At 37.0% G+C, this 21,321-nt stretch overlaps 1 protein-coding gene across 6 annotated transcripts; it reads right to left on the bottom strand.

Annotated features, from left to right (window-relative positions):
* Window positions 1-3,541: 3,541 nt before the first annotated feature.
* LOC148911338 (uncharacterized) lies at window positions 3,542-10,589 on the bottom strand. Of its 6 annotated transcripts, none has more exons than XM_089029692.1 (14): window positions 10,224-10,589; window positions 6,798-6,840; window positions 5,494-5,567; window positions 5,295-5,343; window positions 5,147-5,215; window positions 4,993-5,061; window positions 4,856-4,924; window positions 4,718-4,786; window positions 4,581-4,649; window positions 4,443-4,511; window positions 4,306-4,374; window positions 4,147-4,217; window positions 3,742-3,794; window positions 3,542-3,631 (listed from the first exon to the last, which is right to left on the bottom strand). In XM_089029692.1, the coding sequence occupies exons 2-12, from the start codon at window positions 6,806-6,808 to the stop codon at window positions 4,187-4,189; spliced, it is 648 nt and encodes a 215-aa protein (XP_088885818.1). In that variant the 5' UTR covers window positions 6,809-6,840; window positions 10,224-10,589; the 3' UTR covers window positions 3,542-3,631; window positions 3,742-3,794; window positions 4,147-4,186. The 6 variants fall into 6 exon arrangements, with proteins under 6 accessions (XP_088885818.1, XP_088885814.1, XP_088885816.1 ...); XM_089029688.1 differs by lacking the exon at window positions 10,224-10,589 and adding an exon at window positions 6,922-8,109; XM_089029690.1 differs by lacking the exon at window positions 10,224-10,589 and adding an exon at window positions 6,922-8,109 and having other exon boundaries at window positions 3,742-3,778.
* Between the last annotated feature and the right edge of the window lie 10,732 nt (window positions 10,590-21,321).

Genomic DNA, 21,321 nt, shown 5'->3' with positions numbered 1-21,321 from the left:
CAGCTAGTTATAAACAAAAATTCTCGACTGCCGATCATTTAGTAATTTGAAGACCCTGGCCGGCTGCCGGCCATACAGACACCGCGTTTATTAAATGTTAATTACTGGAAGCCATTTCTTAAACACTTCAAAAACATACCTACATGGGTCTTATGCTTTCATCAGATTTGGTGTTTGGAGCTACTGATCCAAACACTACCAGTAAAACATTACAAAACTAAACCAAACTCCATTAAATTACTACGGTGTGCCTGATTTAGCATATCCCTGATAACGCGGGGTATTTGGACTAACGATGAAACAAAATAAGCCTGTTGCCTTTTAAGACAGCCCGTGTTGACGTGGTAATATACATTCCCAGGTCTATCTCTCAGTAGTCCTGCCTGATCGTAATATGACCTGGTCGTGTTAGATACAATGACTAGATCATGTGGGGGATTACCAATTTTACCCCCTGGTTTTAAAGCTTGTCCACACCCGAAACACGATTTTACTTGTGGTGGACAGAATTGCAGGAAGTAGACCATATAACTACCATAAAGAGGGTTGGGATAACCAGGAGAAGGGGCGAATGGATTGTGCCTATTCGGCCTAAGTTGCGTATGATGTGTTGTAGATTTGTTTCTTGACTGCTGCTGTAGGAGTTGTTGTTGCTGTTGTAAACTAACAGGAGCTAAACCTCGCGTGCGTTGTCCTGTGTACCAGTAATTTGATGGATTTGGTGGTTGTTGCGTTTGCATCTGCTGCTGTTGTTGTTACTGCTGCTGCTGTTGCCATGATTGCTGTTGTTGGTGTTGCCATAGTCGTTGCTGGTGTTGTTGTTGTTGTTGTTGCTGCTGCTGACATGATTGCTGTTGTTGGTGAGGTGGCCATGACTGATGCTGTTGCTTTTGCTGTCGCTGCTGCTGTAGTTGCAGAGGTGATATTCTTTGATCTGTCTGATATGTCGACGTGTGAGATTGTAGAGATGGTGTATTGGTTTGTACGTGTAATGAGTTGGAATGTGAAAGTGAAGCGTAACTTTGCAAAGTCGATGTGGCTTGTGTTGTTATTGTGTGTGTAACAGCAGATTTTCCAGGATTAGAGCGCTGATCCGGTGATGTGCCTAGCAGAGTATGCAAGACGTCTAAGGTTAGCGTTTTCTTCTCAAGCACGTCGCTATTTTCGTCAACATTCAGAGCGAAAAGATAAACCCAAAGAAGGTGCTTGCAAACATCCTTTTGGCCAAAATCGGGATAAGAGCAGCGAGGAGTAAGGTTGATGTCAATGAAGTAGCCTTTGTTTTCGTGGGTGAGTACAAACCTACAGTAATCAGAAGCGAGGAGCACTTTGCGTGAGAGGTACATTTCAGCAGCTTCAGATTTCGCTTTTGCCAGACGCGCTTGAAAATCTCTACTGCGTCGTTTCGGCTTGGCGGGTTTGGCAGATCGTGATTTTCCTGTTCGTTTAGTTGGGCTATGGGATGAGGAGGGATCAATATCACAATGAACGTCAGTTGCACTATAAGGATCTCCCTCGAAATGGGGATCAAGGATTTCTTTTCCGTAGTCTCGTGCCCTCGCCATTTGTGCCGCATGGTCTCGGGTAGCAGCTGCACTAGAACTTGGACCCTTCCCAGTAGATTTGATACTTCCATCCAGGAATCCCTGGACGATCTTTTCCAACCGAATGTTCTCGCCCACGTCATGCCTTGCCGCGTCTACGAGAGTGAGATTACAGGCTCCTGATTTTGCCCATGTTGAATGCCCTGTCTCTGCCAGATTCATGTGGGGTATTTTAAATGTACCCTTAAAAGCTCTGAAGATATGTGTTTTTCGTGCTTCCCACCATTTTACCCATTCCTTTAGAAAATCTCTTTTTTTCTGGTTTTTCCTTTATAAAGCGGTTCAAATCTGCACGTCGCTTTTCAAACACACTAGGTGTGCTGGCTTCTAACAACGCAGATGAAAGCGACTCAAAACGTGCTTTGCTGTCTTGAGGAATCTTATGCGATTTCCGTCCAACAGACTGTTTAAAATGGAATTCGCAGGACACGGCCCTGGAATCTGCATCATCACCAAACACAATTTTCAAAGCGTTCCAGTTACCGCCAGCCTCATCCATGACGAAACCAGTAGGATTAAACATATAGATGGGATCCCCAGACACAGCTTGTAATACCTGTGAACATTAACGTAAAGAACGACAAAATATAATGAATAAGAATGTATGTCCGCGTCCATGCAGCAACGAACATGCAGACATGTTTTTTTTTCTTCGACGGAAATTTTTGTCCCAGGAAAGATTAAATAGTCATGGGTGTAGCTAACTGTACGCCAAAATACGCACTTGCGTACCTGAATAATGGGCAAAAAATAAAAGAACAACAATAAAGGAAAATAAAGCATTGTGAAAAAAGGAAATGAGGCAATTGATCTTTCCTCCGATAAGATCCTAGCTACGCCCATGATAGTAATACTCATTTCTATAGCGTGCGCTGCATCCGGAATTCCGGTTGCAGCGCAGACTATGGTTTTTACAGTTCCTTTTAAGTCGTGGTTGGAATTGCATTGCCGGGAATAGGAAAACTGTAGTTTGCACGGCAACTCCAACCTGGCCTATTATTCGTGGTTACCGAACGGAACTGTTAAAAGTATTGTGCCCTACCTCATTCCAGTTTGACCAAAACTTCACCAAGGCGTCAGTGTCTTCTTTTTTACACTCCATGGTGGCCAACTTCACAACTTTACGTATCAAGGGATGGTACACCCACAGAGTGATAGTTTTAAATCCCGCGCACCTGTTGTGCTTTGCGTCCACATAACAATACTGATCACGTAGTAATCCCTCTCCATCCCTATCCATAGATATTCCAAGACTTGCTTGGAACTTCGATGCTTTAAAAACAAATGACATTTCCTTGTTATGCCTCTCATCGTTGATTTTATGAATAAAAAAAGGATCCCGTTTGTCACACTGAGCTTTAAAATCAGCAAGGGCCTCGAACGAATGTCCAAGGTTGTCCTTTCGTGAGCTCTTTTTTACTGACTCTATGCCTCTCGTATCGGCAAGACTTTCAGCGAGCTTGTCAATTTCATCCCAGTCCGTTACTTCTTTCAGCGCTTCAACTATTTTGTTGCTGGCAACTTGCATGGGTGTAAGTGTATGATTTTTCAGAAATGTATCTTTCAGTTCTGCCTTGACCGCTTCGCTGAATTTTCTTGAAACTGGGGGGCATGTGTGATTGCCCTGATGATAAACAGTAACCTTTGTCTTGTTTTTGTCGAACTCCCACACTTTTATCGCCGGGCAAGGTATGAATTTTGCCGTTGACTCACATACGAAGCAGCATTTCTCTTTTTTTGGCCCTACAAATTGCACATTATTTTTCGTCTTCCTTTCTTGTAAAAATGTGCATTCTTCGTTGGGACACATCCATGAACCAGTACACTGACTTCGACGTCGTATCCCATTGAAATCTGCTCTATTTGATGTAACCCACGTTTTCCAGGGGCGTCCATCCTTGCTTGACTTCATTATGTTATTTGGATCACAAGGGAGCACAAATTTTTTGTAGCCGTTGATATCGTACGGCAGTGACTCGACAACGCTTTCAAGCATTTCCAAAGTATGAGGCAGAACATTGGTATTCCTGGAAAAGATAACGAAATGTATGCCATCTCTAAGCCTCTCTCTTCGTAAAATGAATTTTAACGCTATAGAATACTAAACGATGGTATTCATGAGTGCTCTAATCTTTACCTGATCTGCTTTTGATTTTCACAATCATTTACATCTGCTGGTTCAATAACGTCCTTGCATTTGAATAATGTTTTGTTATGGGGAAAAAAAAGGAGCATTGTTGTCATGTGACCATATACAATCAGGACAAGCCACAAAAGAGCAGAAATTAACGATCGAAAGGGAAATGAAAACAAAAGAAGGGTCAAATTAAACTAGTTCAAAAGCTAAAAAAAATAATAAATACAAAATAAAACAAACAAATACAAAAATAACTCAGCTGTTAGTTGAACAAATACGACAGAATAAAAACAAAAGGAGGGAGAAAAGTAGGAGAAACAAACAAACATGACAAAAACAAAACACTAAGCGAGACTGCAAATAATCACTGATAGGCGCAAACAATTCAATGTTATTCTTACATACCTCGATTTTTGAGGAGTATTTTCTGGGCTTGACAAGACGATTACTTGTCAGCACAAACAGAGCTACCAAACCTGTTCAAATAGTAATAGATGTTAGGCTTAGTCAATTTTTTTCAGGGCTGGATGCTTATCAATATAATTAATCATAACGGAATTTTACCGTGGCTTTTGAGGACTGTTTTCAGGGCTGGACAAAACGATGAATTTGTCAACAGGAGAACAATCAACTCTGCATATATAAAAAGAACTACCGTTCAGCTAGCTGCGAGATTGCATTAATAGTAAACATTTTTTTACCGTGGCTTTTGAGGACTGTTTTCAGGGCTGGACAAAACGGTGACTTTGTCAACAGGAGGACATTCAGCTCTGCATATATAAAAAGAACTACCGTTCAGCTAGCTGCGAGATTGCATTAATAGTAAACATTTTTTTTACCGTGGCTTTTGAGGACTGTTTTCAGGGCTGGACAAAACGGTGACTTTGTCAACAGGAGGACATTCAGCTCTGCATATATAAAAAGAACTACCGTTCAGCTAGCTGCGAGATTGCATTAATAGTAAACATTTTTTTACCGTGGCTTTTGAGGACTGTTTTCAGGGCTGGACAAAACGGTGACTTTGTCAACAGGAGGACATTCAGCTCTGCATATATAAAAAGAACTACCGTTCAGCTAGCTGCGAGATTGCATTAATAGTAAACATTTTTTTTACCGTGGCTTTTGAGGACTGTTTTCAGGGCTGGACAAAACGGTGACTTTGTCAACAGGAGGACATTCAGCTCTGCATATATAAAAAGAACTACCGTTCAGCTAGCTGCGAGATTGCATTAATAGTAAACATTTTTTTACCGTGGCTTTTGAGGACTGTTTTCAGGGCTGGACAAAACGGTGACTTTGTCAACAGGAGGACATTCAGCTCTGCATATATAAAAAGAACTACCGTTCAGTCAGCTGCGAGATTGCTTATATATCACATAATCTAGTTTTTGCATGTATACATTACCGTGTCTTTTGAGGACTGTTTTCTGGGCTAGACAAGATGGTCACTATGTTGGATGGAGAACTATCAACCCTGTACAAAGAACGTTATATTCTCTTTATTTTCTTATAAATTGGAATTTATAAAAATTGCCTATTTTGTTTTTTCTTACCTCTTAGTCTTATGACTTTTCTTGTTTAAAGCTTTACGCCACAATTTACCTAAATATTTAAAAAACATCACAGTGAAGAGCAGGATAACTATACTGGAATGTAACATTTTCAATTAACGTGATATTTTCATAACATTCCGAATTCCAAAACCTGGCCAGGAACGGCAATGCCGTAAGCTATAACAAAAAAAGTGTTTACCTTTATCTTCCTTTTTGGTAGCATTTTTAGGCCTTTTGCGGTAGCGCTGTGCCAGTGGAGGGTTTTCAAGTGCGCTATAGAAAGAAATATGTGGATTGATAGCGGTTTTTCACTCAATGCTTTTGCATGAGTTAGAAAATTTACTCCTCAGAGAAAATAAAATTTCTATTGTTTTACCCTTAGACATATTGCTGCCGTCACGTCCTAATGCATGATCATTTTTTACCTTATACATTTTATGGTGTCTGTTGGCGTAAGAGGTTAAATTTCAATTTCCGGTTCAGATTCAGACCTCTTAGGATTGTCAAGCCTATAGTTAGTATGGAATGAATTTGTATCTCTAAAAGAAGTTTTAAAATTATTTTCATGCCATCAAAAGCCAAGAAAAAGTGGTGCAAACGTAGGAGTGATGATAATACATAAAAGAAAACGCCCGTTCAGATAACTTTATATATGCCGCTATGTAATCAGCTAGTGATAGTGCTGATACATCGGTAGATAATCGCAGTTTCCTAATTTCCTTACTGTCTACCCTGTCATTTCCATCACGTTGACAATAAACGCGTTCCTCGGTATAAAAAAGCAAATTTTGTTACAATGGTATCTAGTTAATGATCGGCAGAACGAAATATGGTAGTGGCTCTGCATCTCGCACACGGGGGGGGGGGGGGGGGGGGGGGGGGGGGGGACGAGGGGCGCATTTCATTAGTTTTCAGTCAACGGAAACCCCATTGTTGTTCTTAGCATTGTTGTCAGTTAACTTTTCAAGAGCCTAATGTCTAAAAGCCGATACTGATAGTATTTCTTTTGGGCTAGGCTATAGATGCTCTCAGAAAAGATAGATAATAGAAGTCAAACCTGAGTTTGCGTCATCCGTTAACAAAAAATATGAACTACTTATTGTTACTTTAAAAAGTCTTATCTTGCTAGCCATCACCCCAAGACCACCATTTTTTAAAAAGCCAGCTAATAGCCTGTCCAATAAATTCCGGCTTATGTGTATTCAGAGAATTCCTCCGAGAAAAAGACTAAACTTAACTGAATAAATCTTTGAAATTTTCTTTAGATAACACAGGCGTTTTGATCATTAAAAAACTGCACAACATGCAATCTTCAAATAGCATCATCGACAGGTATGAAAAAACTAAAAGCAGCGTTGGGGGTCATAATGATAAGGATCGTACCAAGCAACGATGACAGTAGAATTTTTTTTTACAAAAACTTACACTAGGATTTATTCTTAAACCTTATCCCAGTATTTGTTCAATGAAAATAACAATAAAAACTTTACACTTAACTCTCACCTCACACCCATATTTCCAATGTTTTGGGACGATCCTACAGTCCCTACAGTAGAGACAAATCCACGTGATTACGGACACAAATGATAAATTTGAATAAACAATTTGAAAGAATTTTCCGCCTTACCTTTGTTAGAAACAACATCTGCATAGCTCCTTTTGCTCATGTTGGTGAAATTTTTCAGAGTATTTCTTATATTCTTATATATAATAAATTGAAAAATCTACTTCGTGAACAGATATCCGAATATCAGTTTCAACCTCGTGTAAGTTAATTTTGTAACTTTGTGTTTTTCTAGTTATCAAGTTACAGCAAAATCATCGATCAGAGGGACGAGTGTGACGGGGACGGGGGACGATCAATGGGGTAAGGGAGTGAAGCGTTGTGCGACGACAATGATAGCGGCTGCGGACTAACAAGGACGAGTTTGTTTTTTTCGAAATGACTTGACATGAACAGATGGCCGCTGATTCGCGGAGATATCTTTTCTTTTATTATCATTGAGTAACATTGTAGCTGTTCGTGAACTCTATTCATGTTCTCATGTAAATATTAAGTTTTATTACATCTGTAAAAGCAAAATATCTGCAAAATATATTTCGTTGTTAACGCAATGGTTCGTCATCGTATCCCTGAATATTCGAGGTGACGAATCTAATAGTTTAAATAAATAATATATTTATCCATGGTAACTCGAATTCGAACTCGAAATCCAACTCGAACTCGAACTCGAACTCGAACTCGGTATCCAACTCGAAACATCCGGAATCCCGTTTTGAGTAAGATGCTGCCGGTGATGAATCAGATTTGAATGATTATAAAATGCGTTGAGTGAATAGTATCTCCTAAGGCAATTCCTAGCGATCCATGCATGTCAAAAATGAAACGAAATCCCCAAAAGGTTTCCTAACAGTTATCCTACTAGTGTTATAGGTTTGGCCTCTGTGTTGAACGATATAAATAGTTACTTTCTGCACAAAATCAAGAAGCGAGGGAGTCCATTCATTGGCGTCGCGTTGAAAGAAATTCATGCGAGACAAATCAGTCATGACTAGCTTGGACAAAAAGGCAAAAAACTGGCTCATTTTGATACTAGACGAGCTCCTAAACAATAGACATACACCAAGAAACACAGACCAAGTGATATTTATAGCAAATAATTCAAATTTCATGAACAAAGGTTATCTGGGACCAAGATCCTCCAATACACTGAAAATCCAAAACCCGCCATTTCGATAAGCAAACTGTGGGAAGACGAACGAGACAACAGGGAGCCCGGCTTGGTGATGCTAAATCGGTAAAACGATCACGTTTCATATCTTGATGACATTACATAATAATCGTAACTCAATACACCCCTGTTACAAATGGTCACTACGTAATTAGAACTTGTAATGCAATAGTGTTAGACGCCCCGTAAGAAGAGAGAAAGGAGAGAAGGGCTGAAACAAAATATAGTAGCAATTTTAAAACCTCGATTTTCTAGTCTTGTTTTAGAGTTAGGGCTCTTAAACCTGGATCAAGCGAATGAGTATAGATTAAACCAAATGAGGGAGCGTTGATTTCATAACTTGTGAGCAGTTCTCATGATATTTTCGGCAAGCTTGGTTTAAAGTTATGTGCGCCAGCAGTTGATGGGACATGTTTATGATTAACCTAGCCTGATTTGCCATTTTTCAATGAAATGATTCCCCCCCCCCCCCCCCCCCACTTTTTTCCAAAGTGATTTTGACTAGTTGCTGAAGGAAAAACGGTTTTTAGGAGATGTCCGAGTTCTCTGTTATTATTGTCTATATTTTCTTTATCCTGAACTTACCCTGCGAGCAGAGGTTTTTTTTCTGACCCTCCGTGGAGCTGGCTGTCGGGGAGAAAAAATAACTCGAGGTATTTTTTCTCCCCGACAGCCAGCTCCACGGAGGGTCAGAAAAAAAACCTCTGCTCGCAGGGTATCCTGAACTATATGCCGGTAGCTCTTCGTATATTTCGGCGATTGATATTTCTTCAGAGCCAACTTCAACGTTTTCAAGTAGCCTGTCCTCGAAATTCACGAAAATAATTCTTAGTTTATAATCGATAACAAACTCATTTAGTACTTTTTTAAATCAGTTTTAATACCCACTATTATGGACGAACTCGGAACTAGTACATTTGAGTACACGTTCGATGTCATGCTGGTTATGAATAAATTAAGTGTCCATCAACTGTTGGCGCACATACAACAAATAAACTTCGCTTGTTTCAGCCCTTCTCTCCTTTCTCTCTTCTTAACGCGTGCGTTACGTATTTGAATTTATCACGGTATTAAGTTACGCGTTACAAACACTGGTGTTCTATTACGTAGTGACCGTTTGTAACAGGGGTGTATTGAGTTACGATGATTATGTAATGTCCTCAACATATGAAACGTGATCGTTTTACCGATTTAGCATTACCTCTCTCCTTTCTCTCTTCTTACGGGTCGTCTAACACTATTGCATTACAAGTTCTAATTACGTAGTGACTATTTGTAACAGGGGTGTATTGAGTTACGATTATTATGTAATGTCATCAACATATGAAACATGATCGTTTTACCGATTTAGCATCACCAAGCCGGGCTCCCTGTGACGAGACGAGACTTTTGTTTGTCTAAACGAAGAACATGCACCAACGCTTGCGAGCAATAAAAGTGTTCAGAATAAATATTTTTTTCCTAGAATACCTAAGAAATAGTATTTAAAAAACACTTGGATCTGAGGGCTGACCCAAGGAAAAGAATTGAAATTTAACGGCCATTGCTTTCAGACCGGAATTTTCTTAGCCCAATCATTGGAGAGCTTTCATGTTAGTTACTCTCGTTAATTTAGACTTACTTTAGAATAAAGGGAGTATAACACGACAATCGTCGTGAAATAGCCGTGGGTAAAAGAGGAAAAGAAACCTTCTTGGTTTCACGTTGTTTCGTTTTGTGTGTGTGTGTGTTTTTTCTTTCATTCTTTGACTATCATAATTTCAGAGTCTGGGGTGGACGAATATAATGGCGTCTGTTTTCTAGAGGATAGTGAGTTTGTTAGAAAGATTAGAACAGCGACTGCTGGCGATAATTATCAACCAATATCGTTTCTTTATAGCTATATTTTTTACTTAGGCATCCAAGTTTTCATGGCAAATAATTTTTGGTGAAACATTTGTACAATGTAAGACTCATGTGGAAATGTATTAAAGCTTATGTACATCGAGTTTACGAAATTAAAAAAATAAAATAAATCGGAAAAGCTAGAGCCGATGCTTTTTCCACCGATAATGCGCAGACTTGAAGGCTTTTTAGGAGAACAAGCCCTTCTTCTATCGAGGAAGGAGAGAAATCATAGATTTGGTCGTGTTCGCTTCTCTTTTCAGGAATGAACAATTAACTAACATTAACTTTGATAAAAATGAATTCCACTTACCGCATGTACCTCACTTGACTCGAAATATGTCCCAGAGCGCTCGACTACCAAGAAGTCATCGATAAAACTGCCACTAAGCATAAAAATTGGCGAGATAGAAAAATAAAATGAGTAGGAAAAGACTTTGAGATGAAACCAGTGCTCAGGAGCGTGGTTTCAACGGCCGTTTGTACAGATCAAACATGTTCCTGATGTGCCCATGTTGTCGTGACTTAATTCATCCTTTTTACAGATTAGATCCTAACACATCACCGATCGCATTTAGAATCACGATCGAAAGAAGCAAAGACCAGGAAACCTAGGCTTATATTTTGCAATAATTTTGGATGAAGTCCTTAAGGCGCAGCCAGCATAGTCTCCCCCACAGCCGCTTCCAGTGTCGTCACGCAACGCTTTCCATTCCTTTCCTATTGTTTGTGATCAACCAATCAGATAAAAGTCACTGTGTTTCAAGAACCAATCAAAACGTTTCGAATTTGACAACTTGTAAACATTCGCGAGAGAAATAATTCTAAGACGCATTTGAGTGGAAGTTGGAAAAAATCTTTGGGAAATTAAAATTGAATTCGTTCTTGTTAAATGTTTAATGCCAAGAAAAAAAATTATTGGAGACGGAACTAAGTGTTTTCTTTGTTCATAAATGAAAGAAAATATTTATATTTTTATGAGTTTAGCTATCGACATTGTTTTATCGGCCGATAGTGAATTCGAGTTTGTACTTGCTATCGAGCTCGCACCAAAATATTAGAAGCAAAAAGAAACTGGAAAACTTTTTTTAAAAGCGTAATTTAGACTCATGGAAGTTAAACAAGACGACTCAAGATTTAAGAGATTGAATTCGAATATAAAGTCTGGGAACTTAATATAATGAAATATTATGTTATTATCTCAGTATATATACTGTTAAGTTTTAAGCCGTTTTCCCAGTATGTAATATTTAATATATATTCATATTTACCGACGAAACTAATAGGCCATTAATTAACGGCTTAAGATGTTACATAAAATATTACCGACCGTCAAAATAGGCAATAGGCCGTTAACTAACGGCCTAAAATGTTACAGTAAGTAACATGTAGGAGACCGACAAAATAGGCCGTTAACTAACGGCCTAAAATGTTACAGTAAGTAATATGTAGGAGACCGTCAAAATACGCCGTTAACTAACGGCCTAAAATGTTACAGTAAGTAACATCTAGGAGACCGACAAAATAGGCCGTTAACTAACGGCCTAAAATGTTACAGTAAGTAACATCTAGGAGACCGTCAAAATATGCCGTTAACTAACGGCCTAAAATGTTACAGTAAGTAACATGTAGGAGACCGACAAAATAGGCCGTTAACTAACGGCCTAAAATGTTACAGTAAGTAACATGTAGGAGACCGTCAAAATAGGCCGTTAACTAACGGCCTAAAATGTTACAGTAAGTAACATCTAGGAGACCGACAAAATAGGCCGTTAACTAACGGTACCACCGGGAGTCCAGCTAGCCTTTTGGCTGTAATACACCATGTGCGTGCGTACACTTTTTGACGCAGAAAAAATTGGCTTCTTTATACCAACCATTTAACTTTTTTGGGGGGTGGGCGATTATTTTGTGAAAATTGGAAATTTAAAAAAAAGTTTTTAGTCATTTGGAAATGTATTTTGCCCAAATGTAGAGGATTACGTTACCATTTTCCCTTGCTGGAATTTTTTTTCGGCTTTTGGACCGTGCAGGAAGTTTTTTTCAAAAACACCCGTCCCCCCTCACAAGTTAAATGGTCCACCCATAAAGCTGAGCAGAAATTAAATGATGTGTATGTATGTATATGTAACATATCAATTAACAGTTTGACGTTTCGCACCTTTTGCATTGCCATCTATGCTCAAGCGGAAGTGCCAATCCAAACTTTAGCAAGGCCAGTCATTCTCTCGCCCATTTGCTTCTTTGCAAGAGCGCGATAAACTGTTGTCAGTGTATTGCTGGTTATTAGCGATATTTTATAGATTTGGTGATTGTATTTCAATGAAAATGGAAGGCGGATTTCTATCATTGTTTGTCCGTGGTACTTCCTGGTTTGGCAAGCCGGATTCCCAGGAATTGCTAGAGCATTTTACTCGTAAGTATGATACTGATATAAATCGCTGTGCGGGACGGGCAGCACTTCATAATATTCCATGGATAAATGCGTCTTTTTAAAACCTTTAAGAGTAGGTCTCTGTAAGACTCAAGCAAAGTGGGAAATGAAATTTTTTGACCACCCTTGAAATTTGGTGTGTGAGTAGGCTTTTATATGGGATTCACAAAAACAACAACAATTTGGTCACCAAATGTATTGTTGCCATGGAAACGGCAAGTGTTTTATGAGACCTTAATTTCCAATTTTTGGAATAAATTAAACCCACTCGAAGGTAAAATTCAATGCTGTGTTTCTTATACATGTTAAACTTAATTTCCTTAAAACTTTCGTCAATTATAAAGTATCTTTTCTAGTTTAGAAAAATACCAATTATTGTTAGTTTGTTATTTTGTGCATGAAATATTCGTGCCTTCAAGTAATCGATGTATCAACTGTTTTAGCAACAAGATAAAATGGTCAAAATGTTTTTTGGTCGTTCTCCAAAAGTATTGCATTTCTAATATAGAGGCTTGGTGGGAAGTTTTCTGAAACATTGAAGTTACCAAATCGTGCAAAATCTCTGCGGGTACAATCATCTTTAGTCCTTGGATAGTCAAATTATAAGGCCTAAAATTCAAAATGTCCTAAATTCAACCATATCAAAGCTTCGAAAATTAGCACCAAAAAGATGCCAATAAGCTAAACAAGCATTAGAGGTTGAAGGGTAATACCTAAATAACAAAATTCTAGCAAAAAAAATAATGTTCTAGTCTGCAAACACGGTAAAAAAAATTTTTATTCGAAGTAAACAATGGGTTATTTGCAATTTTCGTCATTTTCAACCTACCTTTATCGTTTCATTGTGACTTTTGTGGCGCTCAACTTTCCAAATTTTCACAAGGAAATGTTTCTTGGAGACTCAATAAGCATTTAGCGAACTAACCTTGGTCGTAAAGAGCTAAAATCCAAGCAATAATTAAGTGGTTCTATAAAGGATTACAACAGAATACACAAGTCATCGAATTCTCGTTCGAAGCAATACAGCATTTATAGTTTCTTCGAGCTTCAAAATTCCTGTATTTCGTGACAGAATTACCTGTAAGCTGTTATTTAACATGAATGCTGAACTTTTGAAGGCTACAAAGTAAAAAAAAAAAATTCTTATTTTGAGAATATTTGAAAGAAAGAATTCTTGATCTAAAGTTGTTGTTCTCATTTTCAACCGCTGACCGGAAGTTTGGAAAAATGAATGAGACATTCGGCCTTAGCAAATGTACTCACTTAGTCAATGAATCCGATTTATTACTCTGCCGCGCAGGTAAGTATAATTACAGGTATTTCATGTTCAGCCATTTGTTAATGACTTCAATTTGTGTTATGTCATTTATCGACCTTATTCTTTTCTACAATAATTAAAGGGGGACCAGCACGAAAATCATCCAAATTTTAATTCTGCTGAAACCTTTACTGGAATAACCCTTACAGGTCTAATAATCACTGGTTAAAGTTTTTTTCTGATATTTGGGTGGGAAGTATTATATTTTACCAATTTTTATAGGAGTCTGTGACGTCATACACTCAACACTAAACATTGCTCCATACATTTCTTTGTATTTTGTAATCAAAATTTCCGCTAGTTTTATACTCAGTCTAACCACAAGTTCGAAAGTTAAGTTTTCAGCGGACCTTTGTGTTTAATAGAAAAAGAGTAAAACATGAAATTATTTACAAAGAAATGTATGGAGCGCAGTGAAAACAGAAGTAAAAGATCGTCAAGGTAGTCGGCATGCATGCTTCGAATAACTTGTTTGTTCCCATTGGAATATAAAAAAAATAATTTAACCAGTGATTATTAAACCCTTAATAATTATTCGATTGAAGTTTTAGTCAAATTAAATTTCGGAGGATTTTCATGTTAGTCCCCCTTTAAAGTGCTACTACGACGAAAATCGCTCAAACTTGGATTCAGCTGAAACTTCCTAAGAATACTCTTTAAAGGTCCAATAATCACTGTATGAAGTGTTTTCTCGATATTCAGGACGAAAGTATGATATTTTTACGATTATTTTTTGGAGTCTGTGACGTCATACACTCAACATCGAACATCGCTCCATACATTTCTTCGTAGTTTATGATCAAAATATCAGTAGTAAAGGGAGAAAGAAATACCCAAACACCCCAAAATATAAATTATAGTCACAAGTAATGTGAAATAAGCACATTAGCCACCCTTTGGGCTTCATAGGAATAAAATAAATTAAGGATTTATATACAAAGAAATATATGTAGCGATGCTCGATGTTGAGTGTATGACGTCACAGACTCCAAAAAAATAATCGTAAAAATATCATACTTTCGTCCTGAATATCGAGAAAACACTTCATACAGTGATTATTGGACCTTTAAAGAGTATTTTTAGGAAGTTTCAGCTGAATCCAAGTTTGAGCGATTTTCGTCGTAGTAGCACTTTAAAGTTAATAATTTAGTTTCGAATTTCTATTTTGACAAGTTTATGTGAAAATAGTTGTAGGAACAGAGTTTTTAGTAGCGGAAGAGGGGGTATATCTTGTGATAAAGTATTAAAAAAAAAAAAAACAAGTTATTCGAAGCATGCATGCCGACTACCTTGACGATCTTTTACTTCTGTTTTCACTGCGCTCTTGTCAAGAATTTATTCTTCGCATGCTGGTATATAATTGCCGTGCAAGTCAGGGGCGGATCCAGGATTTTTTCTATTGGGGGAGACACCATCCAGGATTTTCGTTTTAGGAGGGGGTGCATCCTTTGCTTACAAACTCAAACCCCAATAATGCAGTAGATAACAGCTCATCTAGGGATCTAGGGAGAAGGGAAACAAAATTCCCATGCACCCCTCCCCTAGATCTGCCGTTGCAAGTTAACTCCGCAACAGGATTTTTTGACATATCACTGGAAGATTCTAATAAATTTGTATATGCAACCACCATCGTGATAAGCTTGGCATTTACTGGAGAGGATGTCTCTGGAATAGTCAGGTCCAATCAGAGAAAATCATCAGTTTCCAAACTTCCGGTCAGCGAATTGTACACATATAAGATTGAATGTTGTAATATGTGAGTTAAAATGGGCCATATTTGGCTGAACATGAAATACCTGTAATTATACTTACCTGCGCGGCAGAGTAATAAATCGGATTCATTGACTAAGTGAGTACATTTGCTAAGGCCGAATGTCTCATTCATTTTTCCAAACTTCCGGTCAGCGGTTGAAAATGAGAACAACAACTTTAGATCAAGAATTCTTTCTTTCAAATATTCTCAAAATAAGAATTTTTTTTTTTACTTTGTAGCCTTCAAAAGTTCAGCATTCATGTTAAATAACAGCTTACAGGTAATTCTGTCACGAAATACAGGAATTTTGAAGCTCGAAGAAACTATAAATGCTGTATTGCTTCGAACGAGAATTCGATGACTTGTGTATTCTGTTGTAATCCTTTATAGAACCACTTAATTATTGCTTGGATTTTAGCTCTTTACGACCAAGGTTAGTTCGCTAAATGCTTATTGAGTCTCCAAGAAACATTTCCTTGTGAAAATTTGGAAAGTTGAGCGCCACAAAAGTCACAATGAAACGATAAAGGTAGGTTGAAAATGACGAAAATTGCAAATAACCCATTGTTTACTTCGAATAAAAATTTTTTTTACCGTGTTTGCAGACTAGAACATTATTTTTTTTGCTAGAATTTTGTTATTTAGGTATTACCCTTCAACCTCTAATGCTTGTTTAGCTTACTGGCATCTTTTTGGTGCTAATTTTCGAAGCTTTGATATGGTTGAATTTAGGACATTTTGAATTTTAGGCCTTATAATTTGACTATCCAAGGACTAAAGATGATTGTACCCGCAGAGATTTTGCACGATTTGGTAACTTCAATGTTTCAGAAAACTTCCCACCAAGCCTCTATATTAGAAATGCAATACTTTTGGAGAACGACCAAAAAACATTTTGACCATTTTATCTTGTTGCTAAAACAGTTGATACATCGATTACTTGAAGGCACGAATATTTCATGCACAAAATAACAAACTAACAATAATTGGTATTTTTCTAAACTAGAAAAGATACTTTATAATTGACGAAAGTTTTAAGGAAATTAAGTTTAACATGTATAAGAAACACAGCATTGAATTTTACCTTCGAGTGGGTTTAATTTATTCCAAAAATTGGAAATTAAGGTCTCATAAAACACTTGCCGTTTCCATGGCAACAATACATTTGGTGACCAAATTGTTGTTGTTTTTGTGAATCCCATATAAAAGCCTACTCACACACCAAATTTCAAGGGTGGTCAAAAAATTTCATTTCCCACTTTGCTTGAGTCTTACAGAGACCTACTCTTAACAACTCTAAAGGCAGATATTACAAAAAGCTGATCCAAAGGTAAAACCGACTATAACAGTTGGCGGATCAGCTTGTTTCGAATTCAGTGAATTGTCTTGATAAGGGAGTCCCAACAACTGATTGCGTAAGTCACGGAATACTTTCGTCAATCTTTTTCTAATTCCAATAGTATTACTTTGTTGGTTTCTTCTTTTGGTAAAATAAATACAAATGTATTCTAACAAGACCGACAAGTTTTTGATAATGATTCATTTTGATTTATTCCTACCACACTAATAGCGATTTTCCTTTGTTGTAGGCTATGGGCAAGTCTCCAGTGCTCACGTGTCGCAACCAAGGGTGAGTAATTTTTTTCTTACCCCTTTTAAACTAATTTAGACTAAATATATAGTTTGCAATCAAATGAAATACAGGTTTCGTATCGAAATGAGCGAAATCAGTTATAACGATAAAAGCAATAAGGTTACCAGAGTTTATATATATGCCACGAGGTTTCGAGAGCGGAAAAGTGCGACTCCATGAGACACAAAGATTTTTCCAATTAAAATCTGAAAATTCGTTAGTAAGTTAATCATATGTTTCAAGTCAAGTACAATATATGCAACGCAATTTGTATTAAAATTTCAATTTATGTAATGCGCTCTGGTTTCATGCTCACTGAAGAGCAAAATGGACAAGCTATATTTTTCGTATAAACTGCTAACATGCCATCTGTCAATCACGCATGCTTGTAAGCTTGTCAATCACGCATAAAATTCATCAATTGCTATAAGTTCACGTCACTGTTTAGCATGTTCCTCTATACGTTCTTCGATATCGTTATTTTCATAGTGAAACACCACGAAGATTTTATCTGGTGAACGTTTTCACCCTTATCCAGATTTCCCTCGCACCTCTCGCCCAAATGATGTAGAAGTGGATCAATTAAATACCTGATCTTCCAATAATTGGTTCTAGGCGTTGACTTGCGGATAATCATCGTCGAGTGATTAGTCCCATTAGATTAAAAGTTATTGGCATCTTGATAACAAGAGTTTATTATTTTTGCTTTTATTCGCGAGAAAGGAGTAATTGTCTAAAGCAATAATTCTAAGAAATACACAGTGACGAATGCCATGTCCTTGGTTAAGTAAACTGAACTGATTAAGGAAATAATCATATAGATTAGCACCATACGGGGTAATAACCGGGGTCACAAAGGTCACAAAAATTTTTGAAGTTATTTTTGGCCAGTTCAATAAGATATATCGTATAACAGTTGTTAATCACAACTGTTAAAAAAAAAGATTGACATTGATTTAGTAAGAGTATATTAATATTTGAGAAACTTTTCGAAAGTTTGAAGTTAATCTATCCAAATAAATATTAAAATTTGAAATGTCTTCATCTCTCTGGACGAAACTCCTTTTTTCCCATCAAAAGTTGCTTTTGTAGAATTTTGTTTACCATGTGAGTCAGCTGCTTCCCCGGGGGTTAAGCCCGAGCTAACCACGGAGATATGGGCGGGGGGGGGCTTGGACGGTAACATTGCCCTGGGATCCAGAAAAATGCACGACTTTGTTTTTGGTACAAATATTCAAAGCTGTTTTCTAAAAATAACGGGAGATTGTAAATCACGTAAGACTCTAACCAGGGGTCTTTGGAAACAATGATCCCTCTCCCCCCCCCCCCCCCCCCGTGGGAAATTTATGGTTTCTTGCATTTATAGCATACAATCCCTCCGTATAGCCCAGGGCTAGCCTCCCTTACCTCTCCCCCCGGGAAGCCGCTGTTACGTGCGTTACGAAGAAAGAAAGCAGTTTGTTTATCATTAATCGTCTGTCGGACAATTACTAGAAGAAGAACAGACAAGTAACGATTTATTGGTTCAGAACTACTAATTAGGTATTTGAAGAAGAAAAAAAGAAAGAAGACAAGAAAAGAATAATATTTATCCTAGCGCCATAGAAACGATAAAATCCTTAACTGTTTATTTTGCTCTGGTGTGTATTATTGTGTTAGATGTCATTATGTAAGAGTTAATTACCGAGAACGGAGGCAATAGGCCATATACATCCCGAGGGCCGCAGGCCCGAGGGATGTATAGGCTTATTGCCGACGTTCGAGGTAATTAAGTATTTTATTTATCAATTGAGAAGGTTTTCTATCAAATGTTGCTCCCTATAAATGCGAACGGTCTATATATAGTTATTAACAGGGTTAATGACTATATATTGACCTCGCATTTATAATGAGGGTTATAACAAAAATAAAGCCTTGTGAATAACAAAGAAAACCGTGTCAATTGAGAAATAATGAAAATTTCGACCAGAGGCAGCAGGCTGTCCTTTCCCTTCCCCTCCTTCCTCCCCTTCTGAGAGCAGAGCTACCGCGTAGGCTAATGTAACAGCGCTTATTTCTCAATTGACACGGTTTTCTTTGTTATTCACAAGGCTTTATTTTATAGAAGAGAAAAAGAGGCCAGGGCTTTTCAAACATGAATGAAAGCACCATGTAGCGACACGGCTTAAAAACCGCTGCGCATGCGCCAAAATTCCTGAAAACAAGATGGCGGACGCGAGAGTGTTTCCCGTGCTTCAAAATGCTTATATTTTCAATGACTCCCAGCGTTTCAGTTTGACTTTGTTTGGAGATCGAGAGCAAGCAGATAAATCTGTAGACCCTATTGAACATGTCCATGGTCTATGAAAGAATATTGACTCATTGATCATCATGGTAAACGATGCTGTTTTGGGGCAACAATATTGATAGTCATGGCAAAAATCGTTGCAAACCACCTTTGTATTTTGAGCTGACTTAAGGTCAGAACAACATACTTAAGCTCAAGACTGTGATATTTTGTTCATTATTTGTCATTCTACAACATATCAAATGAGCTCCTGAATCCAAGGATGAGCACCGAAACAATTTGCATTTTTTCCTTTCTTGTACACGAAGCCTTCAACGAGATACCTGGGCATTCGAGGGGAAATTCTTCGTACGATCAATAGTCCATCATTGCCATTCTAACCTTTCAAATGTGACAAGATTTGCTATACTTTAAATCAGATTTATGATACAAATGGAATTATTTCAATAAAGATGTTTCCAATAGTAATAACTTGTAATGTTATTGCCTCCGAATATTTCCGCCATAAATTGCTTATGTAAGCTACTTATAGATCAACAAACTTAAGCTTCTAGCTTTGTGAAAATGTTTGTTATTGTTTCTTCTACTAAATATCGAAACTGACATTTGCTTTTTGTCGAGATAACTTTTATATTTTTAAGTTTCAAGTGTTTAATTTTTGATATACAAAATTATTAGTCAACACAGCTAGATTTCACTTCAGAAGGTAAATAAATAAAAAATCTCTGGGTGCTTCCAAAATGACCTATTCAATAAACATATTTTTTCGAGTTTGCCTATTTTCATAACATGAATACAATACAAGTGGATCACTTAATTAGTTTAGCCTTTTTTTATATAAAATTACCTTGAATATTAATCATGCCACAAAGGTGGTTACTGCATATTTCTACTTTAGCATTAATCTATTCTGCATTATTGGTAAGACAGAAGATGATGCTATGAAATCAGAACAAGCATGAAATTAAAGCCTATAAATAATTTATACACATACAATGGGATGAAACTCTAAATTCCTTTTTATATTTTTATAATATTTCAAAAAAAATTCAGTTAGTACAAAGAGGACTCATGCTCACACTCTCATCACTCATTAGGAGCATTTCAGATTTAAGTCTAGGACTAGTTAAAGCTTTATTTTATTTTATTTATTTTTGTTTGTTTTGTTTTGAAAGTAAACCTTTTTAAAAAAAGAAAGTTTCCTTTTTTAGCCTCTTGTAAACTGTAATACTTTATGCAATCAAAACTGATTGATGTATTGTGAAAGGTGACTCTTTTTTCTATTTATTCCAAATGATATCATTATTCTGACAAATATAATAAATGAAACACAATTATATCTCACTTCTGTAGTTAACCAATGATCTATTCCAAAAGAGCTTAATATATAATCAATATATGAGCTGTTTCAAGAAATAAAACCTGGAACTGAAAAGAAATAACATTGACTTAGAGTCACACAAAATGTATACTTCCATTTTAAAGTTTTAAATTTTTTAAGTTTTAAATTTTAAATTTGACTAGGATATAACCACACTACCAAGAAACAACTAGTCTACTGATCTTGTGTACCAAAACAATGGAATTTTAAGATTAATACATAAGGTATACTTATGAAGCATTGTAAAGAATAAATATCTGCTACCATGAATATATATTATTTGGTTTTTTGCAAGTAAACATTTTCATGAAAAACCTCAGAATTGCCCAACTGAGTTCAGGAATTTTTCTATATATTTTTTTCTATTTTCTATATGGTCTTCTCAACAGTATACCTTTTAAACTATATATATATACATTTGTATGAATGGTTCTTTACTTTTGTAAAATAAACACTGAGGACAATGCACATGGCAAGACCACTGCTGTCAAAATAATGAAGGCCTTTACACATAATGACTTAACACAAAAATTCCAGAAAGACTTTTCTATTTTCAATGCTGCAAAGTGCTTATATAGAGAAATACATTACTATGTAAATAGCAG

Source organism: Actinia tenebrosa, unplaced genomic scaffold, assembly GCF_029948245.1.
Source record: "Actinia tenebrosa isolate PJP-AT-01 unplaced genomic scaffold, QUT_ActTen_1.0 PGA_scaffold14__42_contigs__length_11649687, whole genome shotgun sequence".
NCBI lineage: Eukaryota > Metazoa > Cnidaria > Anthozoa > Actiniaria > Actiniidae > Actinia > Actinia tenebrosa.
The sequence above is the reverse complement of the archived record's forward strand: the minus strand, read 5'-3'. Positions and strand labels throughout refer to the sequence as shown.